This window comes from Sinocyclocheilus anshuiensis, unplaced genomic scaffold (assembly GCF_001515605.1).
Source record: "Sinocyclocheilus anshuiensis isolate Anshui unplaced genomic scaffold, SAMN03320099.WGS_v1.1 scaffold436, whole genome shotgun sequence".
Classification (NCBI taxonomy): domain Eukaryota; kingdom Metazoa; phylum Chordata; class Actinopteri; order Cypriniformes; family Cyprinidae; genus Sinocyclocheilus; species Sinocyclocheilus anshuiensis.
Window position 1 is genome coordinate 274,285 of NW_015560618.1, and position 22,274 is coordinate 296,558.

The following is a 22,274-nucleotide window of genomic DNA, read 5'->3' on the forward strand; positions in this document are numbered from 1 at the left end:
TATATTAAACAATAATTCTTATCAGTAACAATGACTCTTAAAAGAAAAAGAATAAGTTATTTGAGTGAACAAATCCTTTATTACAACAAACTTGAAACAATTTTAATGCAAGTATTGAAGTCTCCCTTCTGAAAAAATGTATAAATTAAAAAAAAAATAAAAGAAATAAAGCTGTACACCTTATGTATATCTATATCACACTTGAACATTTGAATGTTTTAAAATGTTATCAAATGAAAATTTACAACTCCTTTTATTTTTGGCAAAGTTAAAACATGGACAAACATGATATTCCTTGAAAACAATAAATAATGTTATTATAAAGAATATTATTACTGTTGTTATTATAACTTTGAAGTATATAAATGCTAATGTATTTCTGTCATAATTTCAAATTAAATCAAATGTTTATTTTGATGGATTGTAGTGGACCTTTGAGCTTCAGATTGTATTTGACAATGGTTTTTCTCAAATAAAACTAGGAATTGCTAATTACTACATTGAAATTAAAATGTAAAGCCTGTACAAATATTAGAAATCGTGAATATAAATAATTGGGAATCATGTACAAAATTAAAATAAAATAAAAACATTCATTTATCTATTATAACATTTATGTAGTTTTGTTCGCTTGGCTGTTTCGTTATAAAAGTCCAGAAATTTGTCAAGTTTTTCATCAGGTGTCTTTTTTAATTATATGATGTCATTACGTTGCTGTCTTGCCGCCAGCCAATCGCTGCATTGCTGATCGTGGTTTCGTGTATCGATACATAACCCCTTTTAAACCAACCCATGAATGTGCAATTATCTCAGATAACTCAATCCAGCCATACTAATCATCAACAACAGGTGCGTTCGAAGAAACGAATTAGCCAGATCCTGATTAGCGCGATGATATCATTTTGGATGTGACATTTCATCTTGAATGTAATAAGCGACGTACGAAGAACAAAGTCTCTATGTGCATAAATATTCACAGACACATATCATAGCTACTTTTTTTTTTATCCATCAGATTGCGCGTTTTATGTGACATCCTCGTTATACTGTAAATTCCATGTTCACGACTGCACCGGGATTCCCTCTGCATCACGGAAACCATACAGCCTTAACTTGTAACTTTTTATAAATGCGACACACTTTTATCTGCACGGAGGGATGGTGTCCACGAATATGAGCGAAGATGTTGGATGTATTGCCTGCTTTTGCAGCCACTTTGCGTCCATATTTTTTTGCAAATTGGATCTGTCCTCAAGGACAACCCTGCGTTCGTTTTTTATTAATGCGACACACCTTCATCTGCACGGAGGGATGGTGTCCGCGAAAATGAGCGAAGATGTTTGATGTATTGCCTGCTTTTGCAGCCACTTTGCGTCCACATTTTTTGCAAATTGGATCCGTCCTCAAGGACAACTCCACATTCGTTTTTTTTTGTATCCGAAGTATTCCCATACTGCAGATTTTAACTTTTTTTTTCGGCGGGGATGGAGATGAGATATTATCTCTGTCTCTGTCATTTTCTCTGCTGCACGTGCGTGTAAGCAGCTAAGTGAATGCAGAGGGAAGCAGCCCAGCGGAAATAAGTTGCATATGCGCGGGTGAGATTTTTTAAATTCATTTTTTTTTTAAACTGTAGATATGAAAATGTTTACGGTATGATAACCGTGCATGTTCAAACCGTGATAAACCGTCATACCGGTATATCGTTACAACCCTAATCTTTTAATGACCCTAGAATTGACTCAAGATTTCAATAGACATTCGATTGACTTCCAATCACTTCTAATTTCTCCCATTAATGAATCAACATGTATTGGAGCACAAATCGAAAAGACTTCTGTTCAGTGCATCAGTAACATTTATAGTTTGCATACTAACCCATGTTAATAACTGACCCATTCTCAAGCGTTGAATAATTTATAAATGGTTTCCATAGAAACTAGGGATGCACCGATACCACTTTTTCCAGTACTCGCCCGATACCGATACTTTTATTTTTGGTACTTGCCGATGCCGAGTACCGATACCGATATTTTTATTGCATTTGTACATTTTTTAAATATTGGGTACAGAAACCAAAAGTATGTATAATGTACAGAGTATGTATAATGTTAGTTGGTTAACTTCATTTATCAAATAGATACGGTAAAACCAAAATTTATTCAGACACCTTCAACATTTCTCGCATTATCACAGTGTATTTGCTATAGTTTAGAAAATGGTAATAAAATATAACAAGAACTCAGCGTTAAACTCTGTCAGAACAAATTCAGCTTGATAATGTTAGATACCTTTGATAGAAAGGCATGTAATGGATTACAATCAACCCAAAATTATTTAGACAGCTGTTAGTATGACAGTATTTACACAACTGTGGTACATCATCTTTAATTTAATAGCATTAGAGCTGCTCCATTGCAGCGGCTTAGTACTGTAATCACGCACTTTGCTGTAATAATGCAGGGAACCACTCGTTATACATCTCCTAACTGTGATATTTTCTGAAATAGAAGTCGCGTTTTTTCATCTGAAGCGTGCTGCGATTTATATTCCAAAGCCACTCATGTAATGCATAACCAATCAAGCAAGCAAAACACGCGCAACGCGTGCACGTATTTGTACTGGAGCAGAATGAGAGGGACAAGTAGTACAACCTAGCGCATTTCACACAGGCTGCTAGATTCACTTTCGCCAGAAAGTCGTGTATGCCTAAGGTTGAAAATAAATGATGTTTATAGTGAATGCCCCTATAAATGGTCTTATTTTTACGATTTAGTTTTAATCCAAATGATGCGTACGTGTGCTAAGTGAGTGAACATCAAAGATCACACAACAGAAGTGCGCGCGCTCTCTCTCTCTCCCTCCCTACCATTAAGTAACTTGTGCGTTGTTTTACTTGTTTTTATATATCCGACCAAACTACAAACTTTCCAGTGATGTCTCATGTCTGTGAGAAAGGTATATTCACTCGACAAGCTCGCGCATCTGCGCCGCCGCCGTGCGCTCAATCCACTCAGCGTGCTTTGTTTATCAGCTCACTCACATCAGCTATACAGGCGTTAATACTGAAAGTTTAACGTTATATTCGTTGCATACATATACTTCGTAGTAGACATCCTTAACTCCATTCTGCTGTCTGTTGTTCTGTTTTCGGTATTTCTTTGTCTGAATACGGCACTTATCACATGCTGTGTGGTATCGGCGTTTGGTATCGGGGCATTTTAACGAGTACGAGTACAGGAGCTCAGTATCGGGCCCGATACCGATACATCCCTAATATAAACCCATATGGTCACTGGGAGGTCACTGTATCTACTTAACTCAAACTGACAGGTAAGTGAATGATGGAGAAGTTGAGCAGTGATGGCCTCATGATTCAGCTAGCATCTGCACTCTTTTGTCAATCAATTTCTATTGATGGTATTTTTCCAGCATCTGCTCGGTTTAAAGATTATTTATCTCTATATAACTATATATGTGTGTGTGTGTGTGTAATTTATTATTTATTTTTTGGTTGAAAGGCAAATGCAGGAAATAACTTAAGATACAGATAAGTGCCAAAAATCAAATGATTGAAGTTCCACTCATTTAAGTCATGGTTATATAATTCAAAACTGTAAATTAAAATGAACCGTGTCATGCTAAATACAGTTCCTGTAATTAAAAAAAAAAGTTAACACTTTAGATAGGGATCATATTCACTATTAACTAAGAGCCTTCCCTCAATAAACTCCTAATTTGCTGCTTATTAATAGTAAGGTAGTCATCAAGTTTAAGTATTAAGGGATCTAGAATATGGTCATGCCAGAAAAAGGCATTATGTGCTTTGTAAGTACTAATAAACAGCCAATATGCTAGTAATATGCATGCTAATAAGCAACTATAGCTAATAGTAAGAATTGCTCCTTAAAATAAAATGTTACAAAAATAATTTATAGCATAATATAAGATTTTGGTCAGACTCCTAGATTACAAGATATTGGTCAGACTCCTAGACTACAACATTAATGCTCTTTACTTGGCAAGACCTATAGTTATTTTTAAATGTATTTTGTGACCGTAATACTTGAGCAAGCAGTAAATAGAACCCCAATGCAGATCATTAAATCAACCTGTCAGCAATGCATCATACTGCTGTTAATGGGAATCTAACTTCAAGTACACCCAACTGTATCCTTAATACATGCTTATTAGACATCTGTCTGCTGGCTTGTTAGTTTAGTGTTTCTTTGCTGCTTGTTTCTGAAGAGCTTAGACACTAGCTGAGCTACTTTGGTGGATTGAATTTACCCACCTCGAGTAAACTGTTTGGGGTTGGAGTGATTTAAAGCCTAAGATTTATAGCAGTGATGTCTCCACTCCCCTAAGCGAGTCAGCTACCAATCGAAGAATTTTCCTTCACTACACAAAGAAGAAAATTGTCAGTGTTAACTCTGTCAAATGCCATTTTCCCTTTATTATGCTTTTTAGATCCCTGGAGGTATTTCCATTTAATGTTTTTTGATACATAACACCTGTATATCATGCATAGTCTAAGTGAAATATGGATTTTGTGTTCGAAATACCATGTTTCTTTTGTTTCTTTATTCTTGTAGCATGCAAATCACATTATTTGTTGCCATGTGAGTGCAGCAATATTTTGGATTTGGAAGTTTTTGGGGCGTTTTTTTTTATCAATATGCCTCTAGAAACAGTACAGGTAATTAGGTCACGGATATTACTGTGCCGATGGGTCTCTCGTCGACGCAGATAATTCGCGCGAGACAGACATACCTGTAAAATTAAGCAATTAAAAAAGTTTGTAATGTGTTCTGCAATACCTTCTTCCTCACATTTTCACAAAATCTTTTACTATATCAGACTCTTCAGTTACAACCAATGTAAAAATTCAGTAGTTGACCACACTTTTAATGCTAATGGATTTTATCACAAGTTCACAACCATATGTCCAATAAAGACAAAGTTGCCAGGAAGTCACTTTAGAGAAAGCATTATGCAAGCTGAACTTAATAACAAACACTTCTTCACTCTGGAATGCAGATCCACTTTCCGTCTTGATTGTTCTTAATTGTTTCAATTACTCAGTCTCATTTCAGCCATTGTTCGTTCTGTTTACTCTTTCAAGCAAGGTCCGTTGGCATTATTATATGCATTGGGCTATTAATTGTAATCATGTTTGGTATGGCTTACATAAAGATAAGGAAAAAAGGTATCACTCATTTTTATGAGCTTAAAGGGGTCCTATTATGCTCTTTTACAAAGTCTTGATTTTGTTTTGGGGGTGTACTAGAACATGCTCTCATGCTTGGTGGTTCGAAAAATTCATTATTTTTCACATAATTTACATTATTACAATACCTTTCTCCCCAGCCTGGCATAAACGGCTCGATTAGTTCTGGCTTTGATAAAGGTCCGCCTTCCGAAAAACAAAATGTTTTGTGATTTGTTAGCTGTCCCAGTGCGTTGTGATTGATGAACAGCTTAGATGGTGTTTCAGTACTGCCACGCCCCTTGCTCCGTCTTTCAACAAAAGTTTTGGCGAATCCGGCACTGTAAGCCCAAACAAAGACGTTTGGGCATGGAGGTGAAAAAAAAACAGGCGGTCGCACACCGGACGAGAAGCGCAGTGTCGCGTCGCACCACGTCTTTAAAATTCGAATACATTATTTTCTATGAGTGTAGGCACACCGGCGGCGCCGTTCGGTGTCTGTCCGCGGTCAGTTTTCTCACCCATTGTCTATGCCAAGAACACCATGCTATCTAACTTCTCAACTTTACAGTCTTGAAGTCTTGATCGTACAAAGTGGTGCTTATTCCAGTGTTCCCAGAGTTGACTGGTTCATCTTATGCAGGCCTATCGTATAGTTGCTTCACTCTTTGAAAAGATTGGAGCGCTTAACTTAGGGCTTAACGATTAATTGCATTTGCGATAATATCGCGATATGAGAAAACGCGATTTTTCAATCGCAGAGGCTGCAATTACACTCGGTCACGTGACACGCGAGAGTAAAGAGCTGTGTTCCACTTTAAGATCGATCGGTGTATGACATCAAAGTACGGCGAGAGAAAGCATAAGGAGACGTCCGCTTATATTTCTGCAATCTACTTTAGTTTGTGTGATTTGTTACTGACTTTCATATTAATGTTTACACCAGGCTATTTAAACATAATTATTACATGCTTACAAGGTTGGAAGTTCAACAAATCAGTCAATATACTGTGATTGTAGTTGTTAAATAAAAATGTAATTCATATCAATTCATGCATCACCTAATTTCATCGTAACTATTCTGTAGGCCTATAGCCTGGCCTACAGAAAATAGCATTTATGTTTAATCTATCTATAATAGTGTGTTGGTCATACTATACAATGATTTTTAGCTTGTCTTTGTTGAATAATACAGAACATAAAGAGCTTTAAAAAATAATGGCATATTAAATCGCAATCGCAATATTGGCAAAAAAAAATCGCAATTAGATTATTTTCCAAAATCGTTCAGCCCTAGCTTAACTCTACTCCTCTTGTGCTACTGTAAGGTAGTGTTCGCCCTTTCCTTACTAGTAACAGTGAGCTTCAGGCCTATGACAAATTACCATGTGGCTACAAGAGACAACAGGCCTCGTCTGCATGCTCCTGAGGAATCTTTGTATCTCAGGGTGACCCAGTTCCATCGTGCTTCTCCTTCACCTTACCTCTCCCGCCTGCCTTTTCCTCTCTTTCACTTTTACATTTGCCCCCATGTTGATACAGCTACTTTAGCCTCATTGCTTCTTCTAAGCCTTGTTCTTCACCTCTTACATGGAGACGTTACCTACGTCAAGTCGATTATCAAGACCCTATAAAGATTTGCCACCAATAACAAACCATTCATCATCTCAGTTTCCCTTTGCTCACAGTGGAACAAATCATTTCCAGGAAAGAATTGCAAGAGGTTTGTGCCACAGACTGCATATTTTTAGTGGTCTTTGAACTCCTCCTCAACGAAAAAAGTTGACTGCAATGCAGTAGTGCCAGCGAGCTGCATTAACATTAATGTCTGCCCATTTCGACAATCTACACCTCATCTGGAAAGGCTTGCTATTCGCAATGCCAGCGCGTTACTGCAATAAATACAAAGAATTTATCTCCGTAAATACAAGAATGCACCAGTGGCAGACCATTTTCTATATTGGCTACTACTTTTTTGAGCGGATGTCTGTGCCGGTGCAGTCCAAAAGAAGTTCATGGGTGTTGCAGGATATATCGAAACCTTGGTATTCTTTGTGTGATCATTTTAAATTTCTTCACTCTGATGATCACATTTTCTTGAACTTATGCATCAGTTGTACATAATTTAAGGGGCATATCCACAAACTTCAAGCCTTCATGAGCATTGCAGGTGTAAAGATGTAACTGGGCTTTGCGTGTGTGCATGCCATGTGCACTGCAGTACAGCTGCTTTGCTGCACAGCGCTCCACATGTGTACTGAGCTGATGCTCTCTCTCCGCACTACCTAAGTAACTAGAGACTGGCTTTGGGTTTACCAGAATCCACCCTGCAGCAAAAAGCAGCACTTCAGAGGCTTCCACAAATCCATCTCATCTCTGAAATTACATTCATCAATTTCTTTTTTTTTTTCTCGTCCTTTAGATGCATCCTCATTTATTTCTGCTCATCTTACCAGTGATCCTTTAACACCCTTAACACTCAAAGACTTTTGAGAATACAAACCCTGCATTTCTTCTTGAGCACAGTGAATAACCAGATGAGCACTGCATAAAGTGACATTTCCTTGATTCTTCGTGACCTGATGAGATTGCTTGGGTATGTCAATTTTCCTAGGGTTTGAATGGGTGGCATGGCCTCTGTAGTGGATGTTCCAAAGGCCCTTTTTATGTCACTAGGGCTCTGTGGCCTTCATTTTATCTGCGTTATACATGCTTACATTCATATGCATTTACTTAAATGTTCATTTTAGCTACTCAAAGTACTGGACAGATAAAGCAGCCAGTATGTAGCAGATTGATCAATGTACTTTATTGTTTTTGTAGACATCAAGTCAGCGTTCAACTTTGTAGATCAAATGTTTTTAAATAGCCATGCTCTTTTGATTTCATGATAGATCATTACTGTCACTTGTGTACTTGTTCCCAAGCACTTGTGCCTATCACCAGATACAATTGACCCTTCGCAAAAACCCGTCCTCCTTAGTTACTGTTGCTATGTCCGACAAGCCATGTGCTCTCACACTACACACCAGATCTCAGCTTTAAAATTTTGTCTTTTTGTATTTCTTTTTTTAGAAATTCAAACAATAAATACCGTTTTGTGGCTCTTTAATGTGTCGTAACAGATCGCTGTATTGCCTCATTTCAAATGGCACACGTGAACCAATCATCTTTTCATATTTACTTAAAGCATGAAATAAACATGAATGAACATCATAACGTATTTTATTGCAACCGCGGAAAGACGTCAATACACACAATTTTTACGTTTAAGTCCACCGAAGGTAATCTACTCACCTCTCTGATATGTTTGTTGGGCAGTATGGTGGATTCTGCGCTATGATTGATCAGATCGCCTGTCAAACAAGCTCTTTGCGAACGGTCAATTCTGATGATATTCTTCCTCATAATAATGTTTTGTTATTGTTCAAGTGCTTTATTACCCTTTATTGCTCTATTACCTCTTGTTACCCTTATTTAGTACTCTAGTGTTTCTGTTACTTCCTTGATTCCTTGAGTTCAGTACCCTTCATGTGACTTTCATAGCCTTACCAATGTTTTAAAAGCCTGCTCACTTATTAAATGTTTGTTAGTTCATCTTTTCAGTTGCTGAAATTTGTATTCTCGTCTTTGTTTTGCAGTGCCATGCGTGTGCTGCTATCCAAACTGCCACGACCATGGATAGTGGATGAGAAAAAGGATGATGGTTACACCTCGCTTCACCTGGCTGCCCTCAACAACCACGTGGAGGTGGCAGAGCTCCTAGTCCACCAGGTCAGCAGTTCTAACACGCACACTCACACATTGCACCGTAGAAGGGCCCCGTCCTGGAGACCCTGTACTCCAGCAGGTTATTCAGTCCACTAGAAGGGTGAAAGAATCAAGTGCCTGTGCAGATAATAATTCAGGTGGATAATTGGTGCAGTTTATGTGATTAGGCACCCAGAAGAGCTGAGCAAGTAACCCAGCTCTCATTGTACTAGGTGCACTGTACAGTCACAATGACTCTTGATGAAGAGAATAGAATGTTTTTTGGGGATATTTCATGTAGATAACCCTTTAAAACAAAATATTATATATAACGTTGATAGCAGAGCTTTGCATCATTGAAAACTGAATAAAGAATGCCTATTGAATTTTGAAGGGGAATTCACATTTGGATTTTAGGAAGTAGAAATCCAAATAAGTGGCATTTCCTGTCATTCCACTTTAACTACCTGTTGGGCGGGGCTAGTTTAATTCAATGCAAATAGGATGCAATGCATTGCAAGAACACAGTGGTCTCGAGCTGAGCTGTTTTAAACATGCAGGATTCTTCTGTTCTGCATGTGCGGATTTGGCCAAACTGGTTCAGTGCCTTACCTTCACACACCACAGTACAGCATGACACTGTTGCTCAGCGTTATGTCGCGGCACAGTAACAACGTTATTGCAACATTCCAGCAGAGTTATGGGAATGCTGCGCTGGCTCAGGGCAGCCCTTTGTCAATTACCTGCCATGAAGGAAGAGAGGGAGAGACAAAGAAAAGGTTCACATCAGCGACTTAAGCCTCAGCCTACGAACCACAGTAGAGCTGCACTGCAGTAGTGCAGAGAGATGTTGCTATGGGGTTTCAGTCAGGGAATATCTGAATACAAATCACCATTAGCTCACATTTCCTAACACAACCTATGGGGCTAGAAGGCATGCTCATGAGCAGCAATTTATCTTCAGTAGTTGAGGAGAGACATTACACATAGACATTAACTGAACCTCAGTAAAAAAAAAATGTTTGTGATATGTAAATAACCACAATCACTTTTTTGTGTTCCTTTGTAAGGCATTATATCATGTATCTATGAAAATGTAAATATCACAGTGGCTAAAATTTAAAGCATTTATTCTTTCTCTGTGTTGCTCTTTCCATAGGGAAATGCCAATTTGGACATACAGAACGTTAACCAGCAGACGGCACTGCACCTTGCTGTAGAACGTCAGCACACCCAGATAGTGCGAGTAAGTGGTTCTGTCTTACCCTGTTTTTTTATTTTTTTTATTTCCTTTCAATGTTTGACATCTACACCCCTCACCTAGTGTTCTGGCTTCCTACTCAACACAAACGCATTGATAAAGCAATGTAGCTAAGTGCTCCAGCTAAAGATTTAAATGCATGGAGTTCTGCAGATTTATCCCCTCCACTTGAATTAATTTAGTCCTGAGCAATCTGGATTGCGGTGGTGGAAAAGGGGAATCAGTGGGAGCTAAAGCACCATCTCGTGGTCATATAAGAGCAATGCAACTCTCCTCTTTTCAAAGCATCTGTATTGGCATAGTCTATTGAGAAGGATTCTCAAGTAATAACCAAACAAATGTGCTTATTGTGTCTCACACATTACACTTTATCTTTTTTTTTTTCATATAAATACATGGAGCCTAACCCAAAATTTGACACATGCTTTAGATTTCATTGTTAGCTTGTTCATCTGCATCAGTGAACATCATTAAATCCACCACTGCTGAGAACACACTGATTAAGTTCCGTCCTCTGTTTCTGTCCAGCTCTTGGTGCGAGCTGAGGCAAATTTGGACGTGCAAGACAAGGACGGAGACACGCCACTGCATGAGGCCCTGCGTCACCACACTCTGTCCCAGCTGCGACAACTTCAGGACATGCAGGACGTCACCAAAGTGGAGCCCTGGGAGCCCTCCAAAAACACAGTATGTACAGAGAAGGATATAAACAGTACAAGTGTTCTCAATAAAAGCTTTAGGTTAACAATGTCATGTAGTAAACACTTTCAATGCAGTGTACTTGATTAGAAGTGGCGGGATCAAATCGCAAATACTGGATTGATCAACAAGAAACAGTTTACTAGTTTAAATGATCATTTGTTTTATTAAAAAAGCGCTTGCACGGTTTTATTTTTCTCCAATTCTGTTGTTTTTCCATTTTTCTGGTTTTTATATTCCGTTTTAATGGTTAAATTAAAACATTTCAGTAATGCCTAAGGTATGTCTAATTAATTGAAATAATGAAATGTATACAATTTAACAATTTATTAAAAGTTTACCAAAAATCAAATTTTTAGAGCCCTGTGACACACAGAACATGCAGACTTCATATTTAAATAGTCTTTCTGCACTTTAATATTCACAGACACTAGTCCATATCATGACTTTATTAAGTGTACTGCCCTACTTTTGATTTATTCTTTCAAAATTTGCCAAATTTTGGCATTCCACGTTGTACTGTAAAGTACATTTTTATGATTTAATGCCGCGATTCTCTCCACACTTTTAGCGTCACGGAAATCATAGGACCCTACAGATACATTTTGTCATGCTGTGTGCGTCTCTGCAGTTTAAGCATCCTAAAGGAAACATCCAACTACCGTTCCATGCAATGAGCATTATAATTTAATGAAACATGATTTACTCAGAGGCGTAAGTGTGATCAGGAGCATTAACCATATTCCAAACCACCTTTTCAAGCGAGCTTGATTGCAATTTCCTGAATTTGCAAAACCGCTTTCACACCACCCAAACAACTGAACGTTTATGTCAAACAATGACACCGATCCCAAAAAAGAGCTCTAAGTAACAAGTAGTAAAACACTGAGACAGTGTAGATGCTCTGCAACTGTAAGGGCTTTTCTCAGGCTTGTCCCTGTGTTAACAATGATAGATCGTACTCTGCTTTAAGAGCCATTTCCCTGCTGTCACATGAGTAACCGGCCCAATGAGCCACAGTTCCACTGCAGTCCAGCACACACAATCCTTCAGGTGAGACATTCTCCACTGATTATCCCATCGCCTTTCTTGGGATTGCATATATTTGTGGAAAATTGAGTGGGAGGAGAGAAGGCAGAAAGAAGACAGCTTTGGCAGACAGCAGCCTAATCAAGGCATTTACAATCAAATTACCAAGCCTATGAACAGATTTAAAATGCAATGAATACCATGTTCTCAGGATAGTTATGCCACATGTGACTCAGTATTGAGAGTGAACACTTCAGACAGAACATCAGTGAGCAAAGCTAGCCGTGGTGTGGCTAAATTTGATGCGATTGGTCTCACACTGTCAACCACCAGCTTCTTATAGCTTTTCAGCTCATATAAAGTTAAATTGAATAGTTTATTGTCTGTAGGTTTTAACCCTTAAAGGGGTAGTTCATCTGGAAATGAAAATTATTTAATTGTTAGCTGCTTTCCTCCCAAGAACACAATGTACCAGTTGCACTTCTCCCTCATTTACAATAAAATGTGACTAAAGTTTTCAGACAAAAAAAATGTGACCAGTAGGGTTGTGCCGATAGACGATCGTCAGAGATATCGCCTGTGGCTGATGCCTTTGTCGATAGCAAGATGATGATGATGATTATTATTATTATCAGGCTAGTAATACTATTTAATTAATATTAGGGCTTATTTGTTCCATTATATTTCTTTTTCCAATCTGCAGGTTTTTCTCTGCACTGCAGCTGCTTGAATTCTTCCATCAGTGCCATTGTTTCTTAGGTGTTTCACAGCACTTGTGTGACCTCCCATCCCCACAGCCTTTCTTTATCTTCATTAACACATTATGCTATCAATATACTCTGGATCAACTGTCAGAAACTCTCACCATAACGTCTGACACCAGACAGACTGACGATGCCGGTCCCTTGCACCCTATCTTTTACAGCCTTTGTAGCTCTTCTTACGCCTGACCCCAGCTCTGCCAATTCACATCATTGCCTCTCCAAGACTGTCGTAAATCAACCGTTGTGTGACAGGAGGCTGCTTCCAGGCCAGCAGTCAGCCATTTATTAACACAAACAGTGTGACAAATCTCTCTCCCTATCAAGCCATCACACTTACCACATGCAGCAGATGGAGAGTCGGCCCATCCATTTAAAACACTCCACTGAAGTGATCAGTATGCCGAGATCTGCCCACTTTCATTAGCTCAATATGGTCTATAGCATTTCATCACTCCAGATTAATCTGTTATACCAACATTACATCATGGACATGAATGGGGCTCTTGTGTTTCTTTACACAAAAGTCAATGAATGATTATTTTAGTCATGTTTAATAAGACAAGCCTCACTGTTAATGTTGCTTATTGCTTAACAGAGATTTCAGTTTTTTTTAAACTTGCAAATGATAACTCAGAAAAACTCTCAAACACCCAGAACACCATTAAAAACTAACTATATCTATATCTGCTTTGCGGGTGAAATTCAGGCATTTCAAATAGGAATTTGTGCAATCAGTAGTTTCCCATGAAGGCTAAAAAGTTCCCTGCACAGATTTCGTTTGTGTTCAAGTTGGTCATGCAAATTCGCCACCCTGACCAACAGAAAGCTCCATTGAAAGGTACTTATGCATGAGCAGTGCTTCATACATCACTACGTTACTGGGTTGTTCCAAACCCATAAGACTTTCATTCATCTTCAACACAAATGAAGATTCATAAATGAGTTTTCTGTCCCTCCATTAAAAAAATTCAGGTAACCAAAATTTAAGACATAGTAAATGTAAACTCGAGCTGTTTAATCAAAGTCTTCTGAAGAGACATGATTGCTTTTGAGCTCAAATGTGCCTGTGCATGGGAACAAATAAGGTTTGTCCTCTCGTGTCTCGCAAGCACCCAAGTAGATCTGTTGTTGCACGTAAAGCAAGTAGTATCATATTTGATGAGCTCTATGTATGTGCATTGATCCGTTCATCATATAAAAAGCAATCATGTCTCTTCAGAAGACCTGGATTAAACCGCTCAATTCATACAGATTGTTTACTATGTCTTTAACATTTCGAAGCATCAAAGTTTTGGTTGCATAGGATTTCAATGGAGGGGCATAAATCTCTGAGGATTCGATCATAATATTTTCATTCAGTGATGAAACGAAAACAGTGTTAAGTAGAAATCAAACGCACAAATCATTAGAATTAGTAGTGGTCTGCTTATAGGGACTATTCTAACTAGACCTATATATATATATAGTTAAAGTCCCCATGAAATCAAAATTAAAGTCTTTTGGGTGTTAGTATCAATATGCTAGTCTTAAGGTTATCTATAAGGCAGTGTGCTCCAAAACAGTGACAAAATTCGCATTTAGAAGATATAAGCATTCAAAGCTTGCAGTTCGTCACTTCCGCCAAAACGGCTTAACCACCGCACCGCACACACACACTCTGCTCCGGTCCAGAGAAACAATAGCACGGAGCAGATCACATGCGTGAGTCGGCGCAGACCACAAAATGTATTGGAGCTATTTGAATTCTACACAGAATGCTATATTTTATAGCAATATGGATGAGGTTGTGGCGTGCATACCCTGTCAAATGCGGCTTTACGGAGCTCAACGGCTCTAGCCCAAGCTGTGATATAAACGAACACTATTGGCTATTTTAAAAAGGGGCGGGGCTGCTTGATATGTCCCGCCCTGTCTTCCTGTTTCAGTTAAAATGACGTCAACACATAGAGTCACGCTGTGTGTTTCTAAGCATTTCAGGGGACCTTTAAGTAAGTTAGTTTGTATTCTCATATGCCTTATAAATAGATATACAGAAGATGGAATTCTCTCGATGGAATTAATGGAAGATGGAATTAATTTATATATATATATATATATGCTGCACTGTTCTTATTTTAATGGCATAATTGCATAATTAATTAAACTTCAACATGGGTGATTGTGACTTTCATAGATAATCTGTATTAATCTGCTGTATTTGACTCTGTTTGTGGTGAATCTTCACAGTTAATTATGGGATTGGGCACTCAAGGGGCTGAGAAGAAGAGTGCAGCTTCTATTGCTTGCTTCCTGGCGGCCAATGGAGCTGACCTCACCATCCGTAACAAGAAGGGCCAGTCTCCTCTGGACCTGTGCCCCGACCCCAGCCTCTGCAAGGCCCTTGCTAAATGCCACAAAGAGAAGACTAGGTATGCACATCTGCCCAAACAGTAGGGCATCTATTGAAGCTTGCAGTTCAGACATTTGAAATTGACTTCATGATGTGTTTCCTGCTATTTATTAATTTTGCTATTCACCCTTTAATTTTATTTATCTTTGTCTGAATCAATGTTTTTGTTCTCTCTCCCTCTTCCTCTCTTGTCCTCAGTGGGCAGGTTGGCTCCCGTAGCCCGTCTCTAAACAGTAATAATGAGACTCTTGAAGAATGCATGGTGTGCTCGGATTTGAAAAGGGACACGCTTTTTGGCCCCTGTGGTCATATCGCTACCTGCTCTCTCTGCTCGCCTCGTGTCAAGAAGTGCCTCATTTGTAAGGAACAGGTCCAGTCCAGAACCAAGGTACAGAAACCCACCTTACTAGTTTCATTGGGCATGCATATATTCTCACGTGCCGTAGTGAAAACGTCTTTTTCTCATTCACAGATTGAGGAGTGTGTGGTTTGCTCTGATAAAAAGGCAGCTGTGCTTTTCCAGCCCTGTGGTCACATGTGTGCCTGTGAGAGTAAGTCAGCTTGCTTTCTTCTCCCACACCACACCTCTTCTCTCATCGCCCCATGTGATTTTCTCTCATCCAGACAAAAAAGCTCTTTCTGTCATCTAGCTTGAGAGAATATCACACATCACATGATTATGATACAGATACTGACATCTAGGTGTTCACGCACTGGATGAGCATAAAATATGGGTGAATCTCTCAAAACTTGTCTAACACATGCCCTGGTCATATTTGTCTCTATAGGACCATTTTGATAATTGTGAGAATATTTTTTGACATATAAGCACAATTTCCTTAAATTGTTATTGTTGTAATGCAAGATTGTATCATTTTTATTACTTAAAATGAAAATAGAAAAATGATTTGTCAGATGTATACATAAATGATGATAGTATTTGTTGTACTGCCTTTATGGTGATATTATAATTTTGAATAAATCATTGTATTATAGTAATTTGAAGGAAATTGTCTGGATGTATTACAGTATTGACAGTTTGGGGTTAAAATGCACTTGTCATGCATGACAAAATGCAAAAAAAAAAGTAAACTAAAAGTAGGCTATTTCGGAGTACAAAATATAATATCGTTTTGTTTTTTTCCCAATTGGTTTGAGTGGTATACGACCTGGACAAGTGCTTTACAAATTTGAGATTCACTTTTACCTTGTTAGTGTTTTTTTTTTTTTTAATCAAAGGTCAATTTTAAAAACCTCAGAAAAAGTCTATATTTATTTTTTTCTCACCACAAATAGAGCCATGATAGCTGGCATGGTGTTAAATGATAAACAAACAAACTCTACCTTGGGAAAATCCAACAAAAAAATTAAGCACATCACAGTGATGGAAAAAACGTCTTAGAGTTTAGGTTGAAGCTAAGAGAATTGTTTGCTCTCAGCTAACATTCCTCCTACCAGATCCCCTGAGTTTCATTCTCTCTATTTTACCATTTATCACTTGTCAGCAAGACCCTCCCTTTCAGTTTGGTTTTATTGCCATTTTTCTGCCTTAACCTCAAACTGCAACCTCCTGTTCTATGGGTATTTAATGGGTATTTACTTCATTTTCTGACTATTTAAAGGTGCCATAGAATGGAAAACTGTATTTACCTTGGCATAGTTGAATAACAGGTCTGTACATGGAAATGACATACCGTGAGCCTCAAACACCATTGTTTCCTCCTCCTTATGTAAATCTTGTGCATGCAAAAGACCACTGAAAAACAGGCGAATCAGAACATAACACCGACTGTGACGTTACAGTCGGGATCACTAATAGTTACGCCCCCAACATTTGCATATACCCGTCCATGTTCTATGCCAGCCGCCAGCCGAACCTGCACAGCCGAATCCTCAGAAGTTCTGCAGGTATTGGGAAGAAACAAGCGAGGATAATAGCGAAAATGGCTGATCGTGGAAATAAATGTTATGTTCCAGGCTGTGCAGGGGATGGTGATGTGCAGGGAGGGATGGGTTGGTGTCTGTATTCAGGAAGGCACGGAAAACAAATAACGCGTTCTAATAAAATAACGTGAGCCACTGAAGGGACATGTTAGCTGCTTGCTAGCGGTAGCCTGTTACATTACAGTACATAAGATTTCACTTAACACATAAATGGAGTAAGGAGAGATGACTGAGGATGATGGCGAATGATTTACAGATCCTGAGCACCAGGCACGTGCACACATAGACATAAAAGGGGGCTTGAGCATCTGCTCTTTTTCTTCCTCGAGAGAAAGTGCCCTTTTTTTCTGGGGAGTGTCTTTTTTTTTTTTTTTTGATAAATATATGTATAGCTATATGTGCGCGTGTGTGTGTGTTTCTGTTTGCGCACAGCTTTCCCTGTCAAACTAATAAAAAAATTGTTGGGAAATGTTGAGACTGTCGAGTTCCGACGCCCCTCCGCGCCACAGCAGTGTAGCACACATTGATCAGCACATGCGCATCAGGCAGAGAGCCGCAGAAGTGAAGCCCTCCCTCCCTTTCCAGTTGTGTTTGTCTCGGTGTGGAGGTGAGTGGTGATGAACAAAAGACTAAAAGCTACCTGTGCCTCGAATTTACAGATCACGCGAAGACTGACGTTTTTTTTCCACCAAAAAGCTGCATGATTACAAATGTGATATTGATTTTATACAGCAAGTTCAATAAACAAGAATTTAATATTAAGATACTTACGTTTTAGACACAATATTGACTGTTTTTGCTCTATTTCGCCAACAAATATAATTCCAATTTGCATCTCTGAGCAACATGACGCTGTTTTGTACCTGAATGAATCAACCGATTTTTTTTTTTTTTATAATTTCAAATATCAGTATTCAACGTTTTGCTTAAAATATCAACACAGTATGAATGCATTTGTAACTGCAGGTTAAATACATTCATGTCCTGCATTAAACAGTGTGTAAATGCATCTAAATGCTCCTTAATGCAACTTCTGTGTTTTCTCTGCATTGCAAAGATGGATTTTGTCAATACTGATTTAATTTAAAAGGTAAAAATCTATTTAAACTTATCGGAAAAGATTCATTTCTATCACTGCTGTGAACTGATCACCACACAGAATATGAAGAATATCAAAAATGTTAGGAGTCAGCTGTCCACGGTAGTCCTTAAGATATCAGCACAATAACACACTCAGCAAAATATCGTCTAATTATCGTTAATTATCGTTTATCTGTGTTTCCTTCCTGCTGTGTGAGCTACTGAAATGAGCCGCACTGTGAAACAGCCAATCAGAGCAGAGCTCAACATTATTATTCATGACCCTTCCAAATAAGGTAAAAACAGACCATTTCATTGCTTACCTAAGCCACATACCTTCTATGTAAATATCAGAGAACAATTTAAAATATTGTATCAATGCATTCTATGGCACCTTTAACAAGCTTGCTTAACCCTATAACGCTGGCATATGAAATAATAGTCAGAAAAATATGTATTTTTTTTTAATGTAACTGGGAATTGAACCAGTAAACAACTGAGCTTTTAAATATTTTCTAGTTTACATGTGCGCATTTGTTGAGTATAAGTTTGAGTATAATGGCTTTTATGGCTCATATAGTAAAATATAGGAGAATATGGAGGTCATATTTGAGGTAAAAATACCTCAGATTACAGAAGACATGTAGTAGATTGTGTACAACAGGTATTTCAAAGTTTTGATTGTTGAAAATGTAGGGGCCTTAGAAATTTGAATATCAAAATATATTATTGTGTGTGTGTGTATATTAGTGCTGTCAATTGATTAAAAAAAATGAACTAATCACACATTTTTTCTGACATTAATCGTGATTAATCCCACCTAACATTGAAGTTTTTAAAAATACTGTTACATTGCAATAATTTCACATTCAATCTTTAAATTAATCTAGAAACAACATAGACAGTATATTTTAAATTTTTGTAGAATGGCATCTTTTTTTATGACTGAAGGACAGTCTCACTGATACCATACTACTGATGTCTCTAGGAAATTGATTTTCCCCTAATATTTAACCATTGACTATAGCTATTCAACATTACACGAGCTATCAATTTGAACATTTATTAGACTACTTAAAAAATCTTCACATAAACCCATGCTATTTCTTTAAGAGCTGCCACTGCTGAATGTGAGGCTCAACTGACGGCGGATCTGACACACATCTCTTTACCTATGGGCTAGTTGCGTATCTCCGCCATCTTGAATTTCCGGTCTAGCGAGTGTGTGCATAGATACTTCTGGTTTTGCAAAACGCCAGTGCAGAGAGCCTGAGAAATCCAAATATTACCTTTATGTTTACAGTAGGGATGCACCGATACCACTTTTTCCAGTACTCGCCCGATAGTGTTCCTGCAGACTGTGCCAACCTGATGAAAAAGTGTGTACAGTGTCGGGCCGTGGTGGAGCGTCGCACTCCCTTCGTTTTGTGCTGTGGAGGGAAAGGTATGGAGGATGCCACTGATGATGAGGACCTTAGTGAGTGAACTTCCACACGTTCCCGTTTTTTATTTCTCTTTCCTCTCTCTGCCTTGGTTCTCATGTCTCTCATGTTTAATATTTATGTTGGCTTTAGTTGGTGCTTCTCTGTTTCAATTGCCCACACACTTTTCTCTCCCCATTGTTATGACTAATCTGTTATTTCCCATGTGTTTTCATGACTCAAATCAGACTTGTGGCCCCTCCTCTTAATGCATAATATCAACACCCTGGAATGAGCTCTGTAACTGCTCTGGAATGTCTTCATAACATGCACTACAAGTTCTAAGGATTTTTAGGAAGTCACTCCACACAGACGAGTGAAAATTAATCCCCCGAATTCATTTTTTACAGAACACATCGAATATTTCTATAATTGGACACGTCAAAGGGGCTATCCAAGATTTATTTTTATGATTAATTTTTATTCACCACTCTTTGTTACTACATCGTTCCTTTTGTGTGTGATCATGACACTGCCCATGTTCTTTATGTTGGTTTAGTTTGAGTTCAAAGGGATACTGGTGTAAGTTCACTTTTTTTACTGTGTTTATTTATAGAGAGGAGGATCTGTTTCTTTTTAGCCTCGCTTAGATGTCTGACACATCCATCCACGCTGACATCTCTGCTGACCTACAGACATGCTGATCCACACAAACACGCACACACTCGCACACAGTCCAGTCAACAGAGGAATGTAGCCTTTAGCTCTTATCTCAGTCTGTCTTTAGTGCCTGAGCTCTGTTTGTTGTAAGGCGCCACTTTTCCACACACAAAACCAAAGCAGCATCCCGTGTAGACCTAACACACTCCCCCCTTTCTCCATGTAGATGGAGCAATGAGAGAGAAATGCCACCATAGATGGGATTCTCTTCTGCTTCAGTCACTTTAGTCCCCACATACTAGAGGCTCCTCACTCTAAAAGAGGACGTGATAAACTGGCATCTGAAGGCTGTGGTCAATCACGTGGGCCTAGAACTTTATTTCCACTGAGGAGAACTTGAATATGAACACAGGAAACATCCACTAATGATGCTGTCAGACAGATTCTACATCATTTTTTGGAAAATAAGATTGGGGGACTGTTAAATGACTTGGTGGAAATGATCCAGTCTTGTTAGCCGACCCCTGAGGCCAAGAAATGTCTCTCACTATGCCGCCATAAATTTCCCCCTTTGTGAATATCCATCTAATTTTTTCCCAACTTGTCGGGCTTAAAATTAACCAGTCTGTCTTCTTCTTTCATACTAATCCATCATAAAGATCTCCATTTCAGGCCTCTCAACACTTGCGGCCTCTAAAACCTTCGCTGTAAATGTGTTTTTTTTTTTCACTGAAGGAAAACTGAAAAATTAGGGATGCACGATATATTAATACCATATTGCTTATTGGCTGTTATTGGAGATGTTTACATTTAAAAATTGGATATATATTAGGTGGTAATAGATACGTATTTGTGGGCTTATTAATATGAGCCAGAATTGTAATACCAGTGCATCCCTACTTAAAATCTTTCTTTTATAATAGTGACTGTCGTCACTTCCGCAGCTGTAAATTATGTGGATACCTTGATGAACAAGGCCTCCCTTCCACAACAGCTGTGTCAAAAACTTACATTAACTTGCTCTTCCCTTTGTTCCCCCTAAAGAATATTTATAACTAGAATATGCCACAGGCCAGGCTGGATTGGCCCCCGAGCCAACTGCAGGGGTGCATGCATTACATAACACTGTGACTGGTTGCTTCTCAGCAGGGGGCTCTAACTCAATGGCAGGGGGGTCGCAGGATCTTCTCCAGCCCAACAATCTGGCACTAAGTTGGTGTAAGTATTCTATTCCTCACCCCAAGTTCTTCCTGCCTCAACTCCTTCCTGCTCCTTTGGGCTCAAAGTCCATATCTCCACCCCAGCATACGTCATTCTCTCTGGCCTGCACTACACAAATAGGAGAGGCCGTCAAGTGGGACCGTAGGCCTGCTTGCGGCCTGCTGCGATTCAGTGCTGCGGGTTGATTCCGCACCAGGGTCCTCCATATAAACCATGTAAAGTGTCAGAACAGGCACAGAACTTCTAGAATCATCAAGTAATTCCTCTGTAAATTTTTGACAAGTTAGAAGACTCTGGGATCTGCAAATGCAGAGACCCAGGGCTCCCAAGTTCACCAACTGCATGATTGGCTATTGAACCGGTGATACTTTTCTCAGTGGTCTCTGCTTTGCCTTTCAGCCAGCGGAAATATCCCAGCCATGCAGAGGGACAAAGACAACACTAATAGCAATGCAGATGTACAGAAGTTACAACAGCAGCTGCAGGATATCAAAGAGCAGGTGAGCATTACAGATTATAGTAGGGGTGTAACGATTCACTGGATTACTTGATGGATCAGTCACAAATTCTGCCGATGCGTTTGCATGGATATTGAAATGTGAATTTGAAGTAATCGTTTTTGGTCAAAATTGAATGAATCGCATTTCTGTAATGTTTTATTCAATGTTTTAAAATATATGAACATTAGTAACATGCACAAATTAGTAGAGACGAGTGCAGCGTCATTTCCACAACTCAGAATAATTTTTCAAATTACTGTGTTGACAAGTATTCACACAGTCGGTTATGTCTTAAAGGGTTAGTTCACCCAAAAATTAAAATTACCCCATGATTTACTTACCCTCAA

General features: G+C 38.7%; 1 protein-coding gene across 4 annotated transcripts in view; it reads left to right on the forward strand.

Annotated features, from left to right (window-relative positions):
* mib1 (MIB E3 ubiquitin protein ligase 1) overlaps nucleotides 1–22,274 on the forward strand; it is a 73,257-nt gene that overhangs the window by 47,622 nt on the left and 3,361 nt on the right. For 2 of the 4 annotated variants that reach the window (XM_016478110.1, XM_016478112.1), the window contains exons 13-21: nucleotides 8,851–8,983; nucleotides 10,119–10,205; nucleotides 10,749–10,907; nucleotides 14,939–15,120; nucleotides 15,300–15,489; nucleotides 15,574–15,652; nucleotides 19,483–19,602; nucleotides 21,353–21,424; nucleotides 21,827–21,927. In XM_016478110.1, coding sequence (XP_016333596.1) covers nucleotides 8,851–8,983; nucleotides 10,119–10,205; nucleotides 10,749–10,907; nucleotides 14,939–15,120; nucleotides 15,300–15,489; nucleotides 15,574–15,652; nucleotides 19,483–19,602; nucleotides 21,353–21,424; nucleotides 21,827–21,927 — 1,123 coding nt within the window. The remainder of the gene's footprint in view (nucleotides 1–8,850; nucleotides 8,984–10,118; nucleotides 10,206–10,748; nucleotides 10,908–14,938; nucleotides 15,121–15,299; nucleotides 15,490–15,573; nucleotides 15,653–19,482; nucleotides 19,603–21,352; nucleotides 21,425–21,826; nucleotides 21,928–22,274) is intronic. The other 2 variants (XM_016478111.1, XM_016478113.1) reach the window with 2 other exon arrangements.